Genomic DNA, 23,666 nt, shown 5'->3' with positions numbered 1-23,666 from the left:
AGCAACACTTAAGCATGTGGATCCAATGACCAGGGACAGAAGCGCTTCGTATCTGCAAAGAAAGGCGCTATATAAATAAATATATATGAATTATGAATGAATGAAAAGAAGCAGACCCCTTTACTTTACTAAAGTAGTCTCGAAAAGAAGCCCATCTTGTAAAGAAGCCCATCCAAAGTTCGCAAAAAAAAAGAATCCCAGGGCTTCAGTTCGAGGTTTTACGGTAGTATAATTAATTTTTGCTTTTATTACTGTTCAATTATAATAATTGGGATAAAGTTATTTATAGCTTCCATTTTCTTATTGCTTCAAAGCTCCTGTGTTTTGCTATACTGGATATAAAGTACATTGATACTGTTTTTAATTTTTGGTCGATAATCTATTGTTTATGAATGATGTTTTTGCCCTACCTGACATGTTATACTGAATACTCAACTACTTTCCCAAATACTTGCAAAAAAATCTTGCAAGTCAGCTGGGTAGGAACCCACAACCTTCAAATAACTAGCCTGGTGTCTTACCACTGTTCCAATTGCATTGTTTTTTATTAAAATCTTTCAATATTTCATTATCTTATATCTTGTAAACAGCTCAGCGACTGATAGAGAAACGCAAAAACAAGTTGCTATTAAGAAGCTGGCACGGCCATTCCAATCTACAATTCACGCAAAGAGGACATATAGAGAACTGAGGCTGCTGAAACATATGAAACATGAAAATGTAAGTTCAAAAAGGTCATGCTGATGGTATACTATAAAACTCCACTACCATTTAAAGTTGTCTTTAATTGGAGGGGGGAACCTGTATTTATATTTTAATAATGGTTATGATTGCTATCAGGTACATACTGTACAGTATACCAATACCCAATCTTTTCCTTTCTATAATTGTTGTATTGTACTGTATCATTGATTTTTATATGTTAATTTGTTTGATAAGAGATGTTTAAAAAAATTGATAACAAGTAAGTGTTTCTACCAAAAATTTGCATCAGATATCATATAATATAAGCCCATGCCTAGATTTTGGTGAATTTCGTAGCCAGCCCCATTGCACAAAGTTGTTAAATAATAAATACATTAATGCAATCAATTTTATAGCCTCCAATATTTAGAAATTGCTTAATTTGGGGTTTTATTATTTTAATGTGTATACTTTAGAAATCTTGGGTACTTGTATTGCAATAGACAGCAATACCATGCTTTAGTATAATATAGCTTTAACCCAGCCTAAGCATGAGAGTAGCCCTAAAAAAACCTGACCTAGTCCAGAGTGCATACAATGCCCTGATTAAATTTAATTTGTGGTAGCCTGATGCAGCCTTGTACTATACAGTACACTGAAAATGAGCATGGCAGATTTTCTGAGAAACTATCACTTTCAACATGAGTGGAGCTGAAACTAGCCCATAGGGAATACTGTATGCATTGTATTCAAGGCTTAAAATAACAGGAAGCAGAGTTTCCCTACATATACCTGATAATGCTGACAGGTAGCCAATAGTAATACCATACTGTAGTTCCTAAGGTACAAATAAGCCTACCTCTGGTATAAGCCCATGCCCTAATTTACGCCAAATTTTATGTACCAGCTTTTCCTCGATCAAAAGCCCAGTGTATGATTTGAATGAATATCTTAGCTGACTTTTGTAAATATATTCTAAAAAAAAATACATTCTTTTTTTAAACATTAATATTGATATTAGGCATCAGTGCTGAAAAAATTGCCTTTTGATTAAAATGAGAATCCCTCGGTATAAGCCCATCTACCTTTAAACTGGCCCAAATTTTTTGTGTTCAAGAGAATGGGTTTACACAAGAGGAACTAGTACATTTGAAGCCATGTGCTAGAGAAAATAAAATAATATATAGTCTGTTGTACAAAAATATTGTATGACTGGAATGGAGTACTGCATACCATATCTGAATTAAGCTACTACAGTATTAGCATTATTTTTGTAAAATTTATTCTACAAAGTTGATTACAATAATTAATTATAATTCTGGGTGTGTCACTGAAGGAAGTGTAATGTTAATATTGATATACTATTGATTTAATTATGTAATACTAAAGGAAGTGTTGTTATGTTAATAATATTATACAATTGATTTAATAATAGGCGATTATACTAGGTTGCTTGTGATTGGCTATGCTATGTCATTGTAAGAAAATTATTAATAATATGATTGGTTCAAGAGATCATGTGAATATAGGACTGTTTGTGATTGGTTCACATACCAAAGATTGTTTTGTATAATATGTGAGGAAAATTTGAATTTGGTGAAGTTTGGTGCAGTTCTTCACGACTGAAGTTTGTCTTACTTCTGGCCTACTGTAGGCGTTGTCCTGTACTGTATGTGTATACGGATTGCTGAGAACTTAAATAAACTCAGAATTTGAAGTTACTGTAAACTTTAAAGCATATTTTTGTTGGCTGAATTAGATTGAAGACGTATTTTTCTACTGGTGTTGGTGACAAAGAGTGTGTGCTAATTGTGTTACATATCAATAGTAAGAAAGTTATAAGAAGAAAAACTATTGTATTAACAATACAAGAAGACGAGAAGTATTGATGACAGAAGACAGTAATATTAATATTATTATAGTTACATAATATTATATTACATTATATGGTAGCAACTACCTGTACATTATAATGACATTAAAGTGGTGTTTGAATAAATGGCTAGTAATTTTTATAAGCAATACCATACAGTACATGAAACTTATATTATATATTCAGTTTATGTATTTCTACAGTATACTAACAGCGGTTTTTAAAGTTATTTTAGATGAATTTGAATTTAAACTTTTTACTTTTGTCAGAGTTTCAAATGAATTTCTGTATATTTATTGGATTATAGAGTTATCTTGAAGAAGTGTTAGTAACTGTAACCCTGTTTCTAATTTTCAAAAAGTCTTAGTTTTATTTTGTTTTTTTGTTTTTGATTATTTGCTGTAAACATCCCTTCAATGTCCTTTGTATAGCATATTGTATCAAAAAGGTTGTCTTTCTCTAAAGCTTGGCCTTAAAAAGTCAAAAAATTGCAAAGCTTAGAACTGTACAGAAAACATGACTCAGTCCCATCAACACTGAACATAGTGTACAGTAGTTTCATTATACTTTTTTATTCCCGGGAAATCCCCTTTTCAAGCAAAAGGCATATTATCAGCACTGCATGTTTAATTCAAACCATTATTGTACTAAAGCTACTAGAAATACAAGATAGAGCACTGGCATAGCAAAAGTGAGGTGGATATACAGTACGTCACATCTTTTACGCAATTTACTATTGATTAATAGACACTATAAAAATTACACAAAAATTGACATGAAAATGCAGGATATACTGTATGTAAAAGTGTTGAAAGCCAGACCAGGAGACTCAATTGGCCTGACACAATTAATTTCCTTTAAATTGTGTTTGTCCTTCAGCATTTTTGTAAATAAAGGTTTCTATACTCTGCTTTTATTGCTAGGTATACCCTTTTTCTTGCATTCACCTTGGTTTACAATTGAAGAAAAAGGTTGTCCTTCAATTCTTAGAAATAAACTCTCTATATATGTATTTTATTTTACAGGTTTAAATTGTTCACAATACTGTCGCATAATGCTTCATTGTGCTAGTGTACGTAGTGTTTGTCAAGTTCAGCCAGCTCTGATTTTACAGTAAATTTCTTTTTAATCAGACATTGTTGGCGATTTTAGCAATCACTCTTATGCATATATTTTATTACCGTATGTAGTTTGTCTGGCCCACACCCCCACACCCCCAACAAAATTGGGCTGATTTTAGGGGTGGGGTTGGGCTTGTACCCGGGAATCTCATTTTTTAATCAAAAGGCAATTTTTTTATCATTGCATGCCTAATTCAAAGCCAATATTTGTTATTTTTTCCAGAGTATAGTACAGATCTCCCTCCAACTAAAGACCACTTTGGTCTCGAGCAGCTTTGGTTTCTAATTAGAAAAATAAAGATAAAAGACAGTTGTTCATTTGGGATCACAGAAAGTGGTTTTTAATTGAAGGTGGTCTTTAATTAGAGGGAGACATTTTTTTGTAAGAGTGAGCTAAGCTACAGTCCATATAGAGCATCATTAAATTTTTTTTTTTTGTCATTCTGAAATTTTGCTATTTACTGTAATTTATTATTTTTCTCCTAATTATTCTTCTCTTTATTATTTATTCTCTTCTATTCCCAGGTTATTGGACTCTTGAATGTTTTCACACCAGACCAGTCCCTGGAGACGTTTCAAGAAGTTTACATGGTAACACATTTAATGGGGGCGGACCTCAACAATATTGTCCGCACGCAGAAACTGACTGATGAACATGTACAGTTCCTTATTTACCAAGTTATACGTGGTTTAAAGGTCAGTTTAAATATCTTGTATAGGTGATGTGACCTTTAATACCAGTGTTCCTAAAGTACCAGGATGTTAGATTATAATAACCCCAGCTGAGTCATTGGTTGAAGGGAAAATAATGCCCATTTTAATGACCTTTGACATTTTACTTCAGTTGTATGCAAATGTAGATTATCATAGTTTCCTATTTGTATCCATAAGTCTACTTGCAAGTTTGATTTTTGTCAAGGTGAAGATATTTGTATTGGCTTTTTTTTGTATTGATTTGTACAGTTTATGACATTAGGTTATTGTCATAATTGATTTATCAAGGAGGTGAAATGTGATTGGCTCTGGCAAAACCTGCCGTTTGTCGCAATTTATAATTTCACACAGGCACCCAAAATGTTCTAAAATCAGAATTATTAACATTTTTAGGTTTTTCCATTTTATTAAAAAGTTTATTCAATTTTTAATTTTTCCTACACAAATGGCTGGTTTTTGCCATAGGCAGTCACAAATGTTTTGGAAGTTAAATGTTTGGTCTCAAGTGTACAATGAATTAATATGAAACACACCATCCTAGAACCAGCATCCATGGCCTAAAAAAATAAATTTTTAATCCATGTTCTCCACATCATAACTTAAAATAATGGCTTTACCCTGTGGAATTGATTGTGAGTAAAGAACATTATGGCTTCGAAGTATTAAACAGTAACTGTCAAATTCAAATGCTAACAAGTTAATCTGAGATTAAAAAACTCTTGCGCTGTTGTGAAAAAATTATGGCCTGCGGTCAGCCTGAGCAATCCGCTCATGTTGGCTATGTGTGATGCGGCTGGAAGATATACGTAACATTTTAAAAATCTGCATCTTACATGTACTTCTGATCAGTACCAAATTTAAGGGTTGTCAATGCGTGAATATTTGAGATACTGTAAATCAGCCCAGTAGTTATTGAGAGACACAGAGAAGTGTGCTATTGAGTTATTGAAAGACACAGAGAAGTGTTCTATTGCAACCCTTCACCTCTCTTCAGAGAGGTGAGGGTACAGTAATTACTGATGATACGGTTTGGGATGACTTGCCTTGCATTTAAGTGTAAAGTATTATGGTTTGTTGTGTCTATGCACCCTCGGGGGCAGAGACACTATGTTGTTGTCTGGCAGTTAAAGATGGCTGAAAGGGTAAATCCGGTTTAGTGGCATGATGGGTCATGTGTATTAAGTACCTTATTACTGTATATCTGTGTATCATTTGTATTTTGTAGTAGAATTTAGAACTTTTCTCTTTTCCCTGTAGTTTAATATGTTATTTGTATAATTTTGTATTTTGTAATGTGGATGCACCACTGAATGATGTGTGCCACCGAAATAAAGGTGATTCCATTGAATAAATAAATAAATACTGTACAAAAGTCATTAAAAAAAAATACAACACTACACATTTCCTGATAATCGAATCCAATGTGGATACTTTATAAGTATATAATACTGAAAGGCATATGGCATACTGTAGAGACACGCTCCCACTGGGAACCTATTTTTATTGATATTGTCACAAGGTTGTCTTTGAATATCATATGTGATGGTCATGAATTAATCTTTGCTGATTAATTTTTGATACAGTAGTTGAGATGAGATGTTTATGAGTATTGTAGATTAGATGTTTGAGGTAAAGTGTGTTTTGATGTTTGAGGAAGCTAAATTATGGTGATTTATTGTTGATATTACGAGGTTTGAATGTTCTTGTTGATGTGAATTGTCAAGTATTTATTACTGCAGTGCTGGATTATTGTTGATATGTTGAGGTTAGGAGTTGTTGGATATTTTGAAGTAAAGCATTTTTGTGGTGGGTCGTGAGAGTGGAAGGTAGTGTGGGCAACTGTTATAAGCTGAAATGGATAATATTTCCTTTTTTTAAAGCATTTTGGGTGATTTGCTATTAAATTGCTAAGTTGTCCCTTTTGTCTATTTATGGAAGGATGTCAACACAATATTATGGAGTGTTAGGCCTACAGTACAGTATACATGACTGTACAGTAATCTTTTATATTTTTTTTTTGTGACATTGCAATTTGGGATAAATAGTAACAAAATATTCACAATTGAAAGTGAAAACAGTTTATTTTCATACAAATTTGTGATTGGAAGTTAGTCAACAGTGATTAGATAATTGATTGCATTTGAAATATTTGCCAGTGTTTTTTAAATGATGGAAACTTTATTGTTTTTCAAATTACTCTTTTTTTTTATAAATTTTATCCCATAGGTAAAAAAGGTGCTTATAGATTACTAATTATACTATAAGCTCTGTGTTCACAAGAAACAGCAAAGCAAATTTCCTTTGAATTATTAATAAAACAATGAAACTTCCTTGATGTACAGTACTGTATTTGAGTTTGCATAATGAAGGAAGATTATTTTTTTATACTTTCTGTTTTAGTAAATTAATCTGAAACCTCCAAATTATTGGTTTGCTCATAAAGGATCCAACAGGCTTCTAATGAAATATTTTTTCTGCTGATTTACAGACAATAACAGGGCACTCTCACTGCTTTGTACAATCTTGCTGATTGTCTGTGGCAGTCAGAACAAATTGTGGCATTGCGCAACGACAGCGTTAGACTGGGCTCCAGTCCCTAATCTTTTGTTTTTAAATCGATTTTGGCACCAATGGCGTTCCATATTACCTATTTGCTTGGCGTTTCATAGTATACTTTTTCTTGGATTAGGATCTAATTTGCATAAAAGTTTCTCGATATATACCGTCGCTGGTGGCGCTCTCCAAAATTAGCTAATACTAGGAAAACCTATAATTAGAGACTTGTGGCAAGTCTACGACAGCGTGTGCCCAGGGAGGGCATCTGAATATGATTATTCCTTTAAAATTATACATCTTTTAAATGTACATTTCAAATTTTTCTTAAGTTTGCAATAAACTTTACTTTGGAAAGCATTCTCTCATTCAAATTTGTATTTGACAGATGCTTCAGTAAATAAAATTAAGTTAATTACCAAGGAATAAAATCCAATGAAGCACATCTTTAAAAACGATTTCTGTTTTAGATTTACACTATGATAATCCTAAACTGATTGTACCAGCCAATTAAATAAAGGTATGCAAAGTATATTTTGTCAATCAAATTTTCATTTGAAAGCTGTATTAATTACTTCAGCAAGGACATTAAATTAAATTACTTTTTAATAGTAAGGAAATTAAATTTAATTAGGAGTTGAAACATATAAAAATTAGCAGTAGAAAGGATTGACTATAGCTAAAACCATTCACAAGTACTGTATGCTTCAATATACCTTATTAATGAGGTATCAAAATTATACGGATATAAAAACACAAAATAAAAAAATGACAGATGCAGGGATAAATTGTAACATTGCAAACTACGTAGTTTAAAAAAAATTAAGATTGCTGACGACGGCGTACTGGAGAGAGTGTGCTGAGGCCTTCATGCTGCAGTGGATAGTAAAACAAAAACAATCATAGATATATTTAATTGTTTTATTTATCTTTTATTTCGTTTATATTATTCTCTTTCCCTTAAACATTGTAGGTTTCCATAGAAGAAAACTAAGTGTCTTAAAAAAGTTAACTCAGCTCTCATCTCAGCAATGCAAGTGTGCATTTTTGGCCATGCACATTCATACTGTACCCTAATAAAGGGGCCATCCATTAATATATAATGAAAAAAATAACTTGAATTGTATTTTGAGTTGTATTTTTCAAGCTTCATGAAAAATAACGAACCTGGATATAGCAAATATTGTTCATAGCACTTTTATGTAGATAGCATGTCTACAGTACAGTAGTATCAGTATATATATTTTATATTTTATTATTTCATGGAATCATGTTCACCCATTCTGATGAAGCTAAGCTGTTAACACAAAATCAATATTGAAGACTTGAATAGATATTTCTATTTTGTAATTTGCATGACAAATAAATTATTCAAGATTATATAAAATCATGTCAATGATCATAATTTTTAAACCTGTCCTAGTAGAAACCAGTTGCAATATTGTAGTATACTGTCATATGTTCAGGTAATTAATTTTGGCATAACGTTTCATTATTCATATTAGATATTCGGATGTAGTATTTGCATGAACCTTAAACTGATTACAGTTGAGTTTGTACATTAAGAATATGCATAATAGCAAATGGCTTGATGGGAACTCTGACCTTTATGGCAAATTTCTAAATGAACTCTGACCTTAAAATGGCAAATTTCTATAAACTGAGCAAAATTTGGGAATCTAATGACAGATTTTGGGAATGTTTAAAGCACTCACTGACCCTAATTATTAAAATTGTTTCAAATCAGTTTACAAATAAAAATTTTTTAAAGAGTGGATATTAGAAATATATGAGAAGGACCTTGTTTAAACACGAAGGAGCTTGAAGACCAGGATGTAGTAAAATTGCTAAATCTTAAAAAAAAGAACACAAATTCACAAGTACAAAGACAAATATACCATAAAAAATCTAAGAATTTAAAAAACAAGCAAACCAAGGACAAATTTCAAAGGGTTATTTTTTTTGTTGTTGTGGGAGGGAGGGGTAGTATTTCCAGGACAACCAATCTTGTTATTAAACATGTTTAACAACAGAGGCAGAAAATCAGTCAATATGTTCACCAGTTCTACAGTTCTATATTTTTATGAACCTTTGTGCGCTTTTATAAATATTTTTGTAAACCAAGATTTCAGGCTGTGTACGTGAAATAAAAATGAATAAACATCTGTATATTATTTCATGTAATATTAATACCGTAAAACCTCGAATTGAAGCCCTGGGCTTCTTCCCTTTTTTTGTGAACTTTAGATTGGCTTCTTTTCGAGATGGGCTTCTTTTCGAGGCTACTTTTGCAAAGTAAAGAGGAGGGCTTCTTTTCAAAATGAGTACTGTAAATTTTGTGAATTTGTACTATAAAAAAATACAGTAATTCAGCCACTGTAACATCCCTCTGAGTCTTGGAGTGTATTTAACTGACATTAAATCACCTAAACTACTGTATAAACCAAGCTTGTTTTTAATTTATTTTGTTTTTTGAAATTCATGTACAGTGTATGTACTGTACTATCTCGAAAAGAAGCCTTCTATCGTAATAAAAGCCCATAAGCTTCTTTTCAAGATGGGCTTCTTTTCGAGGCTAATTTTCCAAACTAAAGAGAGGGCTTCAATTCGAGATGGGCTTCATCTCGAGATTAAGCCCACTGGGCTTCAAGTCGAGGTTTTACGGTAGCCTACTACTATTGTGTGATAACTAACAGATAGTTCATTTATTATAAGCTATACTTTGTTTTGTTTTATTCATTTTATTTCATATCTAAGATGCTTTGAACTGCGGATTGTATATACAGTAAGGTACAACCATTATAATTAATTCATTCACATAATCTTAATTTCCAAAAATATACTAATACAAGATAAGACACTTTTAATATAAACAAGGAAAATTACTGCAACTGACAAGATACTGTATGTGATGTTTATATTTACCTAAATTAATGAGGATGGATGGAATTTAAATAAGAGGCGATAAAATATATCTTGTATCTTATAAATTGACTGTAACTGAACTATTGTACCAGTACTGTCCAATTTATTCATGTACTCATCTTATACATTTTTATGAATTAATATCTTTTATCTTTCAGTATGTACATTCAGCTGGCATAATTCACAGAGACTTAAAGCCCAGTAATATCGCAGTAAATGAAGACTGTGAACTGAAGGTACAGGATATCCTATTGTTATCAAATTTTAATCACTCATAGCTTTAATATGTTATTATTAATATGGCAGGGACCCTGCATCAGACAATATACCTTGTGGCAATTGTCACTCTGGGCACTGAGGCAAGCACCTAACACCTATGCGCTCTCGTGCTGCAGTCTACAGGGCCTCCAACCCATAGGGGCCTCAAGGGTCTTCGACAGGCCTATAAACACGAAGGGAACCAAACAATAGAAGCCTGATGAGACCCTGATTGCCAGTCGCCAATATAGCAGGAGCTAACCAAATGAATCATCTAAGCCTGTTTAACATTAATTGTTTAAATTTATTATTAAGAAAATGAAAATTTTTTTCTTGAAAATAAAAAAAATAAAATAAACAAGTTTATAAATATATTGTTTAATATTTCTGCTTTTGTGACTCCTGAGCCGTCATGCCAAATGAATAAAATAAAATAAAATAGAGCATAATAGAGTAATTGTTGGTACGCAATGTATCTCTGAAATCAAATGCTAGGTCCTAAAATCCTAAACTGACTCAGCCGACCAGGAGGGTATTCCCTCAGAACCTCTACCACTAGAACTTTCGTGCTCTAACAGCGACAATGCCTGCAAGAACTCTCTCAATCAATCTTATAAGCCACAGGGCCCGAGCCACGGCATTATGCCACTGCCCTGAGGTGCAGCTTTTAATTTGATATCTACATATATAGATAAAATACAAAGTACAAGGTTAGTCACATTTGTATTCTTTATTGAAAGAATGTGAATGGATGTTTTAATCACTCATGTTATTTTCAATTCATATCCCTTGTGTGCCATCAGTCTTTACTGTAGGTTAGAATTTTGTACGGTAATGTACAGAATACATAAAAATGTAATGAAAATTTTTTTTTCATCCTGCATATTTTGTTAGATTCTTGATTTTGGTTTGGCACGTGCTCTTGATGATCAAATGACGGGCTACGTTGCGACACGTTGGTACAGGGCACCGGAAATTATGTTCAACTGGATGCAATACACAAAAGCAGGTACCTACACAAAAGCAGGTGCAGTATACATAAATTTGGAAAGCATAGGCTGCGAACAGTGGTTAAAACGTTGACTGCAAGTACCAAGCTTTTTTTCCGAGTTCCATTCCCAGGGGCGGATTCAATTTAGGGTGGAGGGGCCTGACCCCTCCCCCTTTTGGAAAGTAAAAAAAAGAAGAAAAAAAAAAAGAGAAACAGAAAAATTTGATCACCCAAAATGCCTCAGGTTATTTTTTTGTGTCTAGAAAACAACAATTTCGTGGGGGCATGCCCTCAGACCCCCTTGGTTGGTGTTATCTCGATCAGCCCCACATTAGGCCCACTGGATCCATCCTGATTCAATAATACGCCAAGGCATAAAGGGTGCCACCATAATGAACATTATTTCCATATTTCATCTAATGTAGTGAAACACGGAAAAAACATACAGTAGTTGTTTTAAATCATTACTTTGCGTTAACCAAGTGTGCTACTCATTATTTAACTTATTGTTGAGTCGAATTGCTAGTGGATTAGAATAAAACGAAATCATAATAAAACATATGAAAGTATGATTGTTAATATATTTTTACATTTTGTTTTACAGTTGATATATGGTCTGTTGGTTGCATTATGGCTGAGTTGTTGACAGGCAAAACATTATTCCCTGGAACAGATCGTATCCTTTTTATACAATTTATCTTTTTTAAGCAATTCCAAGACACTATGGCAAGAAAACCTTTTTTAGCCTTCGTACATTTAACAGACATATTTGATTATTTGGCTTTCTCGCCAATTTCTATTTGTAATTTTAAAAATCCATTAGAAGCACAAATTAAAATCATGATAATTGATTATTTAATTTAAATATTTTTCCATTGACTAAGTTTGTATCCTTTCTTAATGTAAGGTACATCCCTTATCCCCCTCTGGGGCGACACCTGTGGTAAATTTATATTAATCCATGATTGATTGTTGCACAGTTTTTCTGAGCATTTGCAATATAGATATAGACCAACTTACAAGAATCATGAACGTCGTGGGAACGCCTTCACAGCAGTTCATTAAAAAGATTAAAAGTGAAGAGGTACGGTATGACAAGCATTTCCCAAACTTATTGAGCTAATTATGCACTTTATTCTCACCTTTTACAGCATCCCATTGTCACACTTTCATCCTGTTTAATAATCTTACCTCCTTGTAACACCTTTCAATTTCAAAACCTTTCATCTTGCAGCTGAATTCTTACTCCTTGTAATACTTTCACCAATTAGGGTTTGCCATGCAAAAACCAGCATTAGTGACCAAAAAAAAAAAAAAAATTGACTTTTCTATATACTTTACTCATATTGTCCACATTATAAGCTTTAAAATGATAGGTTATTTAGGGGTCCTTCAACATTATCAAAATTTTCACAAGTGGGGGGGGTCAACAAATTTGTACACTTTTACATGCATAAAAATGTTGATTTATAAATAACATGCAATATGTAAAATAATTTTAAAATTATAATGTAACCATGGATATAATAATTTTTAAGCAACCTGGTAGGTTCCAACACAACCTGCGCTGATTACTAGCTGCAATTATGGAATGATAATATAATTTCATTTACTAATTTAATTTGGTGTTCAATGTGTTCCATATGTGTTTGATCCAATGACCGAGGTAGTAATGTGAAGCGCTTTTAGAGGCCTTGTAAAGGCATGAAGCGCTATATAAGAACGACATATTATTATTATTATTATTAAGACATTGCTTTAGTTGACTTGAGAATGGTTTTGCAAAATCAACATTTTTTTGTACACTTTCAGAGGGGAAGGAGGGGGTATTGAAAAAGAGTACTGTTTGTACACTTGCGAAAATGTTGATAATTGTGAACAACTCTTTGCCGCCAAATGAGTAAAAGTATTACGGCTTCTCTGTATATAATACTGTCACATTCTAATGCTATTTACTCAGTTTAACCTTGGGGAGTAAACTAATTCCTCCGTGGTTTAACATTGAGCATTAATACCCTGGCTAGTCTCAATTATGAACCCTCACCTCTTGTAACATCCTACACTACTGTACTTTATAACCCTATTACTAATCCTTTGACCTCATTTTCTGATACCACACCTTTCTTGTCAGACCTGTACCACTATAAAACTCTATACCTATTGCAACAAAATGGACCTTCCGCAGTGTCAAACTTAACCAACCAACCAATCTAAAAAAGGGCACTATTAAACACACATGCTGTCCCAAAAAACGATTGTGTTTATATACGTTTACGCTCTTGTTTTGGGGACCTTAACAACAATATCCATGGGCAGGGCTTAGCGGAAAGGTCTGTTCCATTTTCCTATGAAAAATCTGTGTCCGTTTTCACACTGTATTCACACTTGTACTTGTATTTAATGGCTACATACATCTACTCTTTTTATTTCTAGGCCAAAAGCTACGTCAGTACGTTAGAACAGACAGAGAAAAAGGACTTTAAAAAGTACTTCCTTGGAGCAAACCCATTGGCGATTGACCTACTGGAGCAGATGTTACTGATGGATTCTGACGAGAGAATTACAGCTGCTGCCGCGCTCAAACATGATTACTTTGAACAGTACCATGATCCTAATGATGAGCCAGATGGCGAGCCGTACGATGGGGACTTTGAAGAGATGAATCTCCGAGTAGATGAATGGAAAGGTAGGTTAACGATTACAAACTGTTAGTTAATATTTAGAATCTAAATCAGGTCTGGTCCTGGTCGAATTTTGTGTTTACACACTTTGGTGGTGCCCCTAAAAGCAATCCAATGTAGAACATTTGTAATTACCATAGAATTCCACAATGTTTGTTCAATGGTCATAAAAATAATACTTTTAGGCTGGCCTTAGTTTGGATAACATTTACGCTGGCTTAAAACCACATCTTGAGTACTGTAGAATCAAAATTAAGTTGGCTTGGGGCGAGCAGTTTGTGGTTTTTTTTGTTTTTTTTGTACTTCCACAAAGAAAGCCTGACACTAACTAAAGTCCGACCAGTATGTTGTAACATTACAACCTTTACAACAACACAATAAGATCTCTAGTATGGACCTAAGGGTGAATTCTATAACTTGTCTAACCTCGCACACATTATTAAAATCTTCAGTAACATTTGTTATATATTCTGCCTGCCTAGATGCTTTTGATAAATATAAAAAAGGGTTTTTCTTGCCCTCTCCTGTTCATCTTTAAAAAATATATTTGCTAAACAAAAGGTTAAAAAAGTATGGTGTCATGTATAATTATATGAATAATAATATACATTGAATGATAATATAAATAATAATAAGTAATAATAATAAGTAAGCATGTGTGCATGATATTTATTATCCATGTTGCAGGGCACGTCCATATCGAGGTCATGCTCTTTGACCCTAACGAACAACAACCAGGATCTTAATTGTTTGATAGGCATTCAGTAATCAAGGTATCATAGTCAGTGAGTCATTATATTGGGATATCTTCAAATAGAAACCATTCTCTCCATTCCAAGCTAGTAGAATATTGTCATAACATAGCATACAGCCATCTGGTAATCATGCTTCATAGATACCTTGTAGTTTTTCTTTGATTTATTATCTTTATGTGGCAGCCGTATTAATGAGCCTACAGGTAATGGTGTGGGTCATTAAATCCTTGGAGTAGCACAAGATTTTTGTGAATACCACAACTATCTCCTCAAACCTTTTTATAGTGATTTGCTTATAAAGCGTAAAAAGCTCCCAGTTGGAGTGGTTGGTGCAGCAGATGCATTCTTGATGAATTTCAAAATGGCTGCCAACCAGCTTTTTGAAACTATGTTCATTGGATTAAGAGAGACCAGTAACATATGATTAGAGACAAAGTTTACAAATGTTCATAGAGGAGAAGTGGAATTATACTGAAATATTCGATTTTGACCATTTTTACAGGGGCCATCTTGAATTTCAAACTGGCTGCCATTCTAGGTTTTTGTCTCATTGGATTCAGTGACCCCAATAACATACTGTATTTAGATACCAAAATTACACTTTTTCATTGAATATAAGTAAAGTTATGAATCAATATCGGAAAATGTGTTCCAATGTGTTGTTCCAACCTTTTTCTGGAGGTTCCCACGCTCATTTTTTTATTTATACCCTAGTGATGCTAAATCAGTAGAGAAACCTTGGTCCCGAAAAATGGTCAAGGGGGCCCTGATTTTCTCTGTACTATTTTGTAATCTTAGTCTTGATTTCAAGGGTTCAAACCTCCGCTGTGAATATCGCTTGTGTCCATCACTGCAAGAACTGCGCGACCGTTGGTCGGAAGCATCATAAATGTCCCAGGGGCATTTTTGGGGGAAAATCTCTAAAAACTGTTGGGCTCTATAGTGTACAGATTGTTAAACATTTGTTGCTGGAGGGATTTTATTGAGACAGTTATCATGGTTGGATTCACAAACTTTTTTTTTTGTCGGCCTCTAGTGTCCTTGGCCAAAGTGCTGTATGTTTTCTCTCCCTCTCAACACAGGAGTAAAAATGAGTACCTGTTTTTTAGGATATTGTGGCATTTTAATTGAATGTGTTTAATTCAATAAAGCTATACACCTTGTTGAATAGAACATCCCATCTTTTACCTATCATTTTACCTCTTAATACTATATGCTATCCCGTTAAACATAAACATTTGTTATTTGTATACATTGTATCAAATAATTTAATCAGTGTACTGGAAAACAGTTGAATAGTTTATGCTAAAAAGATGCTGGTAGCTATAGAAAAAAAAAATCATTATGGGATTCTCACTGTAATAATTTTTTAGATAAAATCAAATAAAAAATCAGGGGCAAGGCTGGTTTCGGCCTTGGGGATTGTGAAAAGTCAGAATGCGAAACTAAATCCGTATTTTAATGAAAACCTAACAGTCATATTTAGTATTATAACCCACTTTATTGAAACTAATTTTCAGTGCCCCCCCCCCCGACCCACCCAGCCTGCACTAACAAAAGATAGATATCATCTAACAACCATTCTAATTATTTATGTTTATACAATGTACTATTCCACATAATTATATATTGGTTTCACACACATGATCTCAAACTTTTAAGGAGGCTGAATTTGTACAATTGATTGATTGATTGGTACAACATTTTGTACCCACATTAAGGAAGAAAGAGGAGGATATGTCTTTGTAATGATAATGTTGTCTCTAGGCCAGAGAGGAAATATTATGCAAGCATAAACATTTTTCCGGCAAACATTGTTTAAAGGAATATGAATATGGCAAAAATATTTTAAATACCTTGTTTAGTGAACTTTATTTTTGAAAGATCAGCAGAAAAGGTGGGAAAATTAAGAATTTATTTTCTCGTAGCAAAATAGCCAAAAGGGCGGTCGTAAAAATAGAAATAAAATATTGGAAAAATAAAAAAATGCAAGATAGGGTAAAGAGCATGGTTCTCAAGTTTGAAGCAGTCACTTTCAGGAGATCTGTTTAGATGAGCTTTCCTAACACAAATGCAAGTTTCAAAAGTATACTGTCTTTCGAATACGACGTTTTAGCTGTTGTTCCTATGTGCAAAATGGCCCATGTGCACGTTAAAAGAACGCAGTACACTCTTCAGAAAAGAGTAGGGGATTGTCTCCCAGTGTACTGCCCAATCACCACCAGAAGGACCCCACTGGAAATAAGTCTCAAGACTATCGTGTGTTATTCTTGGTTTGTACCACACTGAAGAAATCCAATCCAATCTAATATACATTTCATTAGCAATCATAGTCCATAGTGTGACATTAGCACACATGTCCCAAGTTATTTTTTTGCTATGGGAAAAAGAGTAGGAAGATCTATTTACTGCAAACAGTGGCATCTAATGGTAGTCACAAGATGAAGTGTGTTCCCCCTTCCCCCAACTGAAATTGAACTTAAGTTCTTAGAATCATCTCACTCTACCCCATTTTGGCAGCTGCTGTAGTTCTTCTGCACTTTCCCATCGTACACTATCAGCCCTCATACTAATAATTCCTAGATGCTACTGTGTGTGGATATTGTGATAGTTTATCAAATTGCTTGCATTACTTGTAATTTCCCAACATTTTCTGTAATGTAATGCATGTTACACAGAAATATGAAATGTAGATAATATGATTGAGCAAACAATTTGAATAAATTATTTAGAAAGAAATGAATATTAATTGCTGTATTAATCTATTTATGTACGTCTAATCTAATCCAGGTATTAATATTGATATCGTGGTTTTATTTTTCAGATAAAGTTTATGAATTGGTACTCGAAGGGGAACCACAGGAAGCCATGGTGCATGACTGAAAATTGCTGTACCTGTTTGGGGGCGCTATTTAGAATTCACCCCATGTGAATTTTAGTAACTTGGTAACTGCCATACTTTCTAATTGAATCGTCGTTTTTCTATCAATGGAATTGTGTTAAAAATAGCACTGTTTTTGTGGTTACTGGACTGTTCCTGTTGATCTTGTGGCACCAAAGGTGATGATGATATCTTATGAGATTTATTCAAAATTGCCTATTAGAGAATAGTAAAGCCCAATAAACTAAAGTGGGTAAAAAGTTAAACGTATGGAAGGTTGTGTGATATCTGTAGGTGTGCTGCCCTCTATGTTGCCTGCTGGACTAAAGACAATAATGATAATGCTACATGACCCTTTTCAGAATGATGTCAAAACTTGCCCCGCTCTCTAGATTTAGATTAGAACTTTAAAATGCCTACCACCATCCTTGTATGTGCATTGTTCTTTATTGACTTGAAAAATGAAGTAGCCACAGAGAAGTTTTAGCCATTACATTTTTTTTTTTATACAAAAAAGATTGTAATTATAATCCAACACATTCACTTGTTTTCTGGTATGAAAATAACCCATGATGGCAAAGTGTTATGAAAGAAAAGAGGTAGTTTTTGCAGCACGACGTTAACCTTAACTTTAACGTTGGTACCCAGCATGCAACGCAATAGCTCCGGCCCTTTTGTAGACAAATCGAAATAAGCATACGCAAACCCGTAACTAACGTACATTGAGCATGTGAAATCCTGAAATTAATGTATTCTGCAACGCAAGATGAATAAATTATGCCGTTAGCGTTAAGGTTAACGTCGTGCACCGAAAACTACCTAATATTCACTTAGTTTCATTTGTAAATAGGTAATTATGGTGATGTTGTTAGAGCACCTCCCATAGATTTTGTTGATGCATGGTTTATGTACACAAATTCAACATGCTGTTTTGAATTGCTATTACAGTCCTGCTGGCAAACATGAAGTTTACAGTACTGATAATTCTTTTATGATTCATTAGTGTGTATATATTAGCATTTAATAAAGTCTCGTTATTTTTCTGTTAAACTTTGATTGGTGACTTTGGTATTAAGGTTACAGTTGCTGGCACCCTCTCTCTAATCAATTGTGTTCTTTTTAATGTAGTAGAGTACATATATGATATTCAGTCAATACCACAGTAGTTGTATGCCCTTTTACGGGCATCTTGTAGATTAGTTTCATTTGTGCATGTTTATGTCAAAGGTCAATATACAAATTAGCCTAGCTATACACACTGTGTATGGTGGAAAAAAGAAATATTACACACAATAATTCCATACATGCTCTCTGATAGGCTAGACATATAACTTGACCTTTGACCTAGACATATGCAATTAAAACTATTATATGTCTCCATTAGTTGCTAATGAGCAGTAATGATTTGTAAATTTGATAAAACAATTCATATTAATGATATTTTTTCTTCAAATTTTATTTGGCTATGACCTCACCATTTTCATAGTAAGCTGTTACCATAGCAATGCCATTTTTTTTTTTTTTTTTTTTTTTTTTTTTTTTTCTGTTACCATAGCAATGCCATTTTTTTTTTTTTTTTTTTTTTTTTTTTTTGTTTACAGTAATTTGACAGTGATTAAATTCTGTGCAGACATGTCATTAATGGTATCCCTAAATACATATTGAAGTTACTATTATTTGAAAAAAATCAGAAAGTATACAATTGTATGTGTAATAAAAAGGTAATAACGTATATAGTAAAAATTGCATTTGTTGTAGTGCTTAAAATAAATTGTCATGACACCAGCAACAATATCCTAACGTGTGTTACACTTTTGCTGGATTTATTTTTGTAAACATTTTGAAGCTTTTTATATGCAATGCTGTTAATGACTCTCGTGGTACTGAAAATGATAAAGATTCTACAGTACCCATTGAGGTTTGTGTGTGGGTGTGAATTCCGGTGCGAGTACATATTCTATATCTTAAAATGTGCGAATTTTCTGTAAATGCATTCAGAAATTATGAAATTGATTCAAATAATATGTAAGAAATATTATAGATGACAGAATCTGTTATAAAAATGATAGTTTAAAATTGTTCTGTTCCTCATGTATAGTTGTCTGTAATTAGAGGAAAGAAAATGTTTGTTGGATTTCAATATTTGCCAAAGTAAATTGATATTCAGTACCTCCTAGATATTTTGTATAAAAAATAGGCTTCCGATCATATCGAAAGCAATCTTTAAGTATAAATAGTAGAGCTACAAATAGATCTAATATAATTACCTATCTAATGTTATTGATTTTCTTTGTCTTCAAAGTGGAATTTTACCCAAAGTGCACTTTTGTTTAAAGAAGTTAATATAAAATTTAACTGGATACACTGTATTTGATATTAAATATTTGAATCACTAACTTGCTTTATTATTTGAGAACTTAATTTTAATCCTGATTTCTAACATCATCTACATTTAGTTAGTATGGTTTGGGTAGAATGTAACGACAAACCAATCAAAATCTGGCGTAATTGTATTAGCGCAAAATGTAGGCCCTACTTGGCTGGCAGTGATGGCACCAGGTTTTGGACAACTAAGCTGTCCAACAGAGTCTGAAAATTTCCAACCAGTAGGCTTTAAGAGCGATTTCCTTTTCTCTTTGGTTCCCCTGTTTGGGCTTGGACTCTCTGACAGTTGGGCTTAATCCTTTTGCCCTCGCTGATGCCATCGCTGTGTAAATAGAGATCTATAACAATAAAGTGTTTGGAAATAAACATTCATATTTGATTGCAAACAGTAGTCTCAATATGTAAAATATGGCCCTTTGCAAATACCGATTGATATCCTTGTCCAGGTCCCTGGCTTTAAGGTTCTGTTTACACAGAGCACGACAGTGGCACATGACAGCGGCAGAAAGATAGAAAATATGATGTTCTTTATGGTGATCCACAGTGAACATGGTGCGACTGTGCGATAGAACGGAGTGTCACCAAGCAAAAACTGTTGCGCGACAAAAAATATTCTGACCAATCACTGACTCTGGTTGTTCTCAGTATGTGGACTACTGCAGAACAACCCACAAAAGGTGCGTGCATCACAGCTGTTGTCGTGCACTGTGTAAATGGATTGCACTGTGCGACAGAATATTTTTGTCGCTGTTGCTTGCAGCTATTGTACTCTGTGTAAATAGTACTAGTGAAAGCTAACAAATGTTATGCCACTGTATATCGGTCTTGCAACTGGCTGTCAAGGATATTAATATATGACAGATTGTGAGGTAGTTGTTTTAAACAAATATAGTATGCTGAATCATGCCTCTTGATGGCGCTCTTCAAATAGAAGTGTGTGTATTAATAGTGGCCCCATAATCCATCATTTATGTTAGTAGTTCTACCTCTTCATCTCAATCCTTGATAAATAAAATACTGGGAAACATTGTACAATAATAATGTAAGTAAATTTTTCTAAATACAGAGTATGTTACAACAGATTTAGTGTTTAGATCAATCATGGAAACTTTCCACTGTTTGTGTAGGTTACTATAGTGAATCAAATTGATGAATAAAACCGATCAAGAAAAACATTGTTATTGCAAATTCCTTGCTGCTAATGTGTTGTATATGCAGAATATGAGCATTATAAGAAGCTGTTTCCCTAGTTGCTGCCCATATTTCAAAAATAATTTTATACATGCTTTCATTATCTTTTTCAAATTTCTATCAATTAAAAATGGCACGTCTGTGGCTATGGGACTTCCCAGCACCTGGTACGCTTTCTTGTCCGCAGTACTCACACCGATCCCAAAATATTCTTCCAGAAAGCAACCACTTGAAATATTGTGGTTATATCATTTGTGAGATTGTGTGTGTGTGTGTGTGTTTCCCATTTTAACACAACATACATGCAATATTTATGTATTTTTTGATTATTTAAATATTTTTTAGTTAGCTTAGATACATTTGCATTTTCAGACACCATTTCCACTGAATAGCAATTTCCACTCGTGTTCAACCAAAAAGCGGATTGGCCTATCCTTCAATCGGTCATGGACTGATGCACCTCTGGGCGTGGTTTTTTAAGAGAAAAATTGACATAATTAAAATACTATACAGAATATCTAGAATAAGGGGGATAATCAAGACTGGAAACTATAGGGAATAAAACATGTCACATACAATGAAGATCTGGGAGAAAGTGTTGGACCAAAGACTGAGACAGGAAGTCAGCATTTCCCCAGAGCAGTTCGTGTTTATGCCAGGACGTAGCACCACAGACATGATCTTTGCCTATGATGGCCTATGATCATGTTGAAGTTGAAGTGTGGAATTGCCTGTAAGAAGTATGTCAGAAATAAATCGGGTTTAATCCAAGACATGTATAAGAGGAGTAGGACTCGGTTCAGATGCTCAGCAGGGACCACTGAGGCATTTAGTGTCGCTGTTGGTGTGCGCCAGGGTTCAGAATTCAGCCCATTACTCTTCGCAATTATCATGCACTGCCTGACAAAGGGAGTCAGGAAAGAAGCAAGATGGGAGATGATGTGGCCCTGTGTTCAGGGACGAAAGGTGAAGTGGAGGAGAGGTTGAAAAAGTGGAGAAGCTGTTTGGAGGAAGGTAAACAGGAAGAAGAGAGAGCTGTGTTTGGGGAGGAAGAGTACTGATGATGTGGTGTTACTGTCACAAAAGCCACTGATTTTAAAATATTTGGGTTCAACCACCGTCCAAAAGGATGGAGGTTCAGAGAAGGATGTATGGAAAAGGATCCAGGCAGGATGGAAAGGCTGGTGAAGACTGACTGGTGTGTTGTGCAATAAGGGAGACCCACCAAGAGTGAAAGGCAAGCTGTACAAGACCATGGTAAAAACAGCAATGTTGTATGGGATTGAAGCAGTGGCGGTAACAAAGAAGCAGGAATGGCTGATGGAAGTGGCTGAAATGAAAATGCTGAGGTTCTCCCAAGGGGTGATGTGACTCCGAAATGAGACCATACTTGGGAAGTTAAATGTGGGAAAATTCAGTGGTAAGTTGGGAAGAGACGAGCCTACGATGGTGGGGACACATCAGACGTACACAAGAGCAGTCCTATGTGAGAAATCGTGTATTGAAATTGAAGGTTAGAACCAGAAAGAGAGGGAGGCCAAAGCGGAGGTGGAGTGACAGACTGTGTCAAGAACATAATAGCATTATGTTTGATAGATGAGGATGCATTAGACAGGAATATATGGAGGACGGTAATCCGCACCGGTAACCGCAATTAGTGGGAATAAAGCCTAAAGAAGAAGATACAGAATATCAAGAAAATTTTTAATGTGTGTGATGGGGGAACTTTACCTAAACAGTGACAATACCTAAGTGTCTATGATCCGCTCTTTACACCTTATAGTACTTCAATATGGTGAAAGTGTAAACTTGAATATTTCATAGTAATTTTATGTTTGATGCGTGTATCCGTTATTTTTTTGGAGTATACTTAATCCAGATCCTTCAACATGAGGGCGTACACCCTTTCCCCACCTTCTTGGGTTTATAGTCTGCACTGTTATGGTCCAAATAATTAATTCTTGTTTACTTTTAAAAAAAATACAGTAGTAGTGTACTATTAATAATTAGCATAAGCATTGTTCTGCTTGACAGTTTTGTACTGTGATGTAGGCTTCAGTTCAATTGCAGCAAAGGTAGATATGTCCACAACTACAGTACTACTGTATTTTATAATGATTTCTCATTAGTCAAGTTTAGGGTAACTTTTATTAGGATTTGAAACAGTCAGTGGAGTAAAGGCACAAACATAGGTAAGTCTTATTTTTTTTTATCTTAAAAGTATTTATATTTTAAAGTTACAGAAATAAATTAATAGAATGTTAATTGCCATACCCAGTTAGGAATAATAGACAAGTCTACTCTAATAAACATTGGTGGTGTAGGCAGCGCGTGTCTACTGTTTGTAGTTTTTTTTTTGGCTAGTTTTAACTCAAACAATACATGCTTTCTGCATTGGCAATCTACATAAATAACTGTACAACAGATTGTTGACTTTTCCTTTCTATGAAAGGTCTTGGCATTGCATTATATTTCGTAGGTTTTGGAAGATTGTTCATTTCTATCTTTAGCTTATGATGCCTCCCAATATTTCTCCAACCAGATTTACTCTCACAACTTGCAGGAGAGATGACAGCAAAGCGGTTTATTTCTACAAAATTGTTTCTTTATATATTTTCGGTCAGTCAGTCTGCATGGGTGTTTATGGATTGTAC

The 23,666-nt window shown here is 34.0% G+C and overlaps 1 protein-coding gene across 1 annotated transcript in view; it reads left to right on the top strand.

The window, feature by feature from the left end:
- LOC117108729 (mitogen-activated protein kinase 14-like) overlaps positions 1 to 18,432 on the top strand; it is a 22,882-nt gene extending 4,450 nt beyond the window's left edge. The window contains exons 2-9 of the mRNA XM_033250852.1: positions 591 to 720; positions 4,204 to 4,374; positions 10,029 to 10,106; positions 11,023 to 11,137; positions 11,724 to 11,795; positions 12,124 to 12,203; positions 13,553 to 13,805; positions 17,380 to 18,432. Coding sequence (XP_033106743.1) covers positions 591 to 720; positions 4,204 to 4,374; positions 10,029 to 10,106; positions 11,023 to 11,137; positions 11,724 to 11,795; positions 12,124 to 12,203; positions 13,553 to 13,805; positions 17,380 to 17,438 — 958 coding nt within the window. The 3' untranslated portion in view covers positions 17,439 to 18,432. The remainder of the gene's footprint in view (positions 1 to 590; positions 721 to 4,203; positions 4,375 to 10,028; positions 10,107 to 11,022; positions 11,138 to 11,723; positions 11,796 to 12,123; positions 12,204 to 13,552; positions 13,806 to 17,379) is intronic.
- The last annotated feature ends 5,234 nt before the right edge of the window (positions 18,433 to 23,666 follow it).

The sequence above is a fragment of the Anneissia japonica genome, unplaced genomic scaffold (assembly GCF_011630105.1).
Source record: "Anneissia japonica isolate Jap-2015-1 unplaced genomic scaffold, ASM1163010v1 scaffold128_len593404_cov183, whole genome shotgun sequence".
Lineage (NCBI taxonomy): Eukaryota > Metazoa > Echinodermata > Crinoidea > Comatulida > Comatulidae > Anneissia > Anneissia japonica.
Note: the sequence above shows the minus strand (reverse complement) of the source record. Positions and strands in the feature narration are given on the sequence as shown.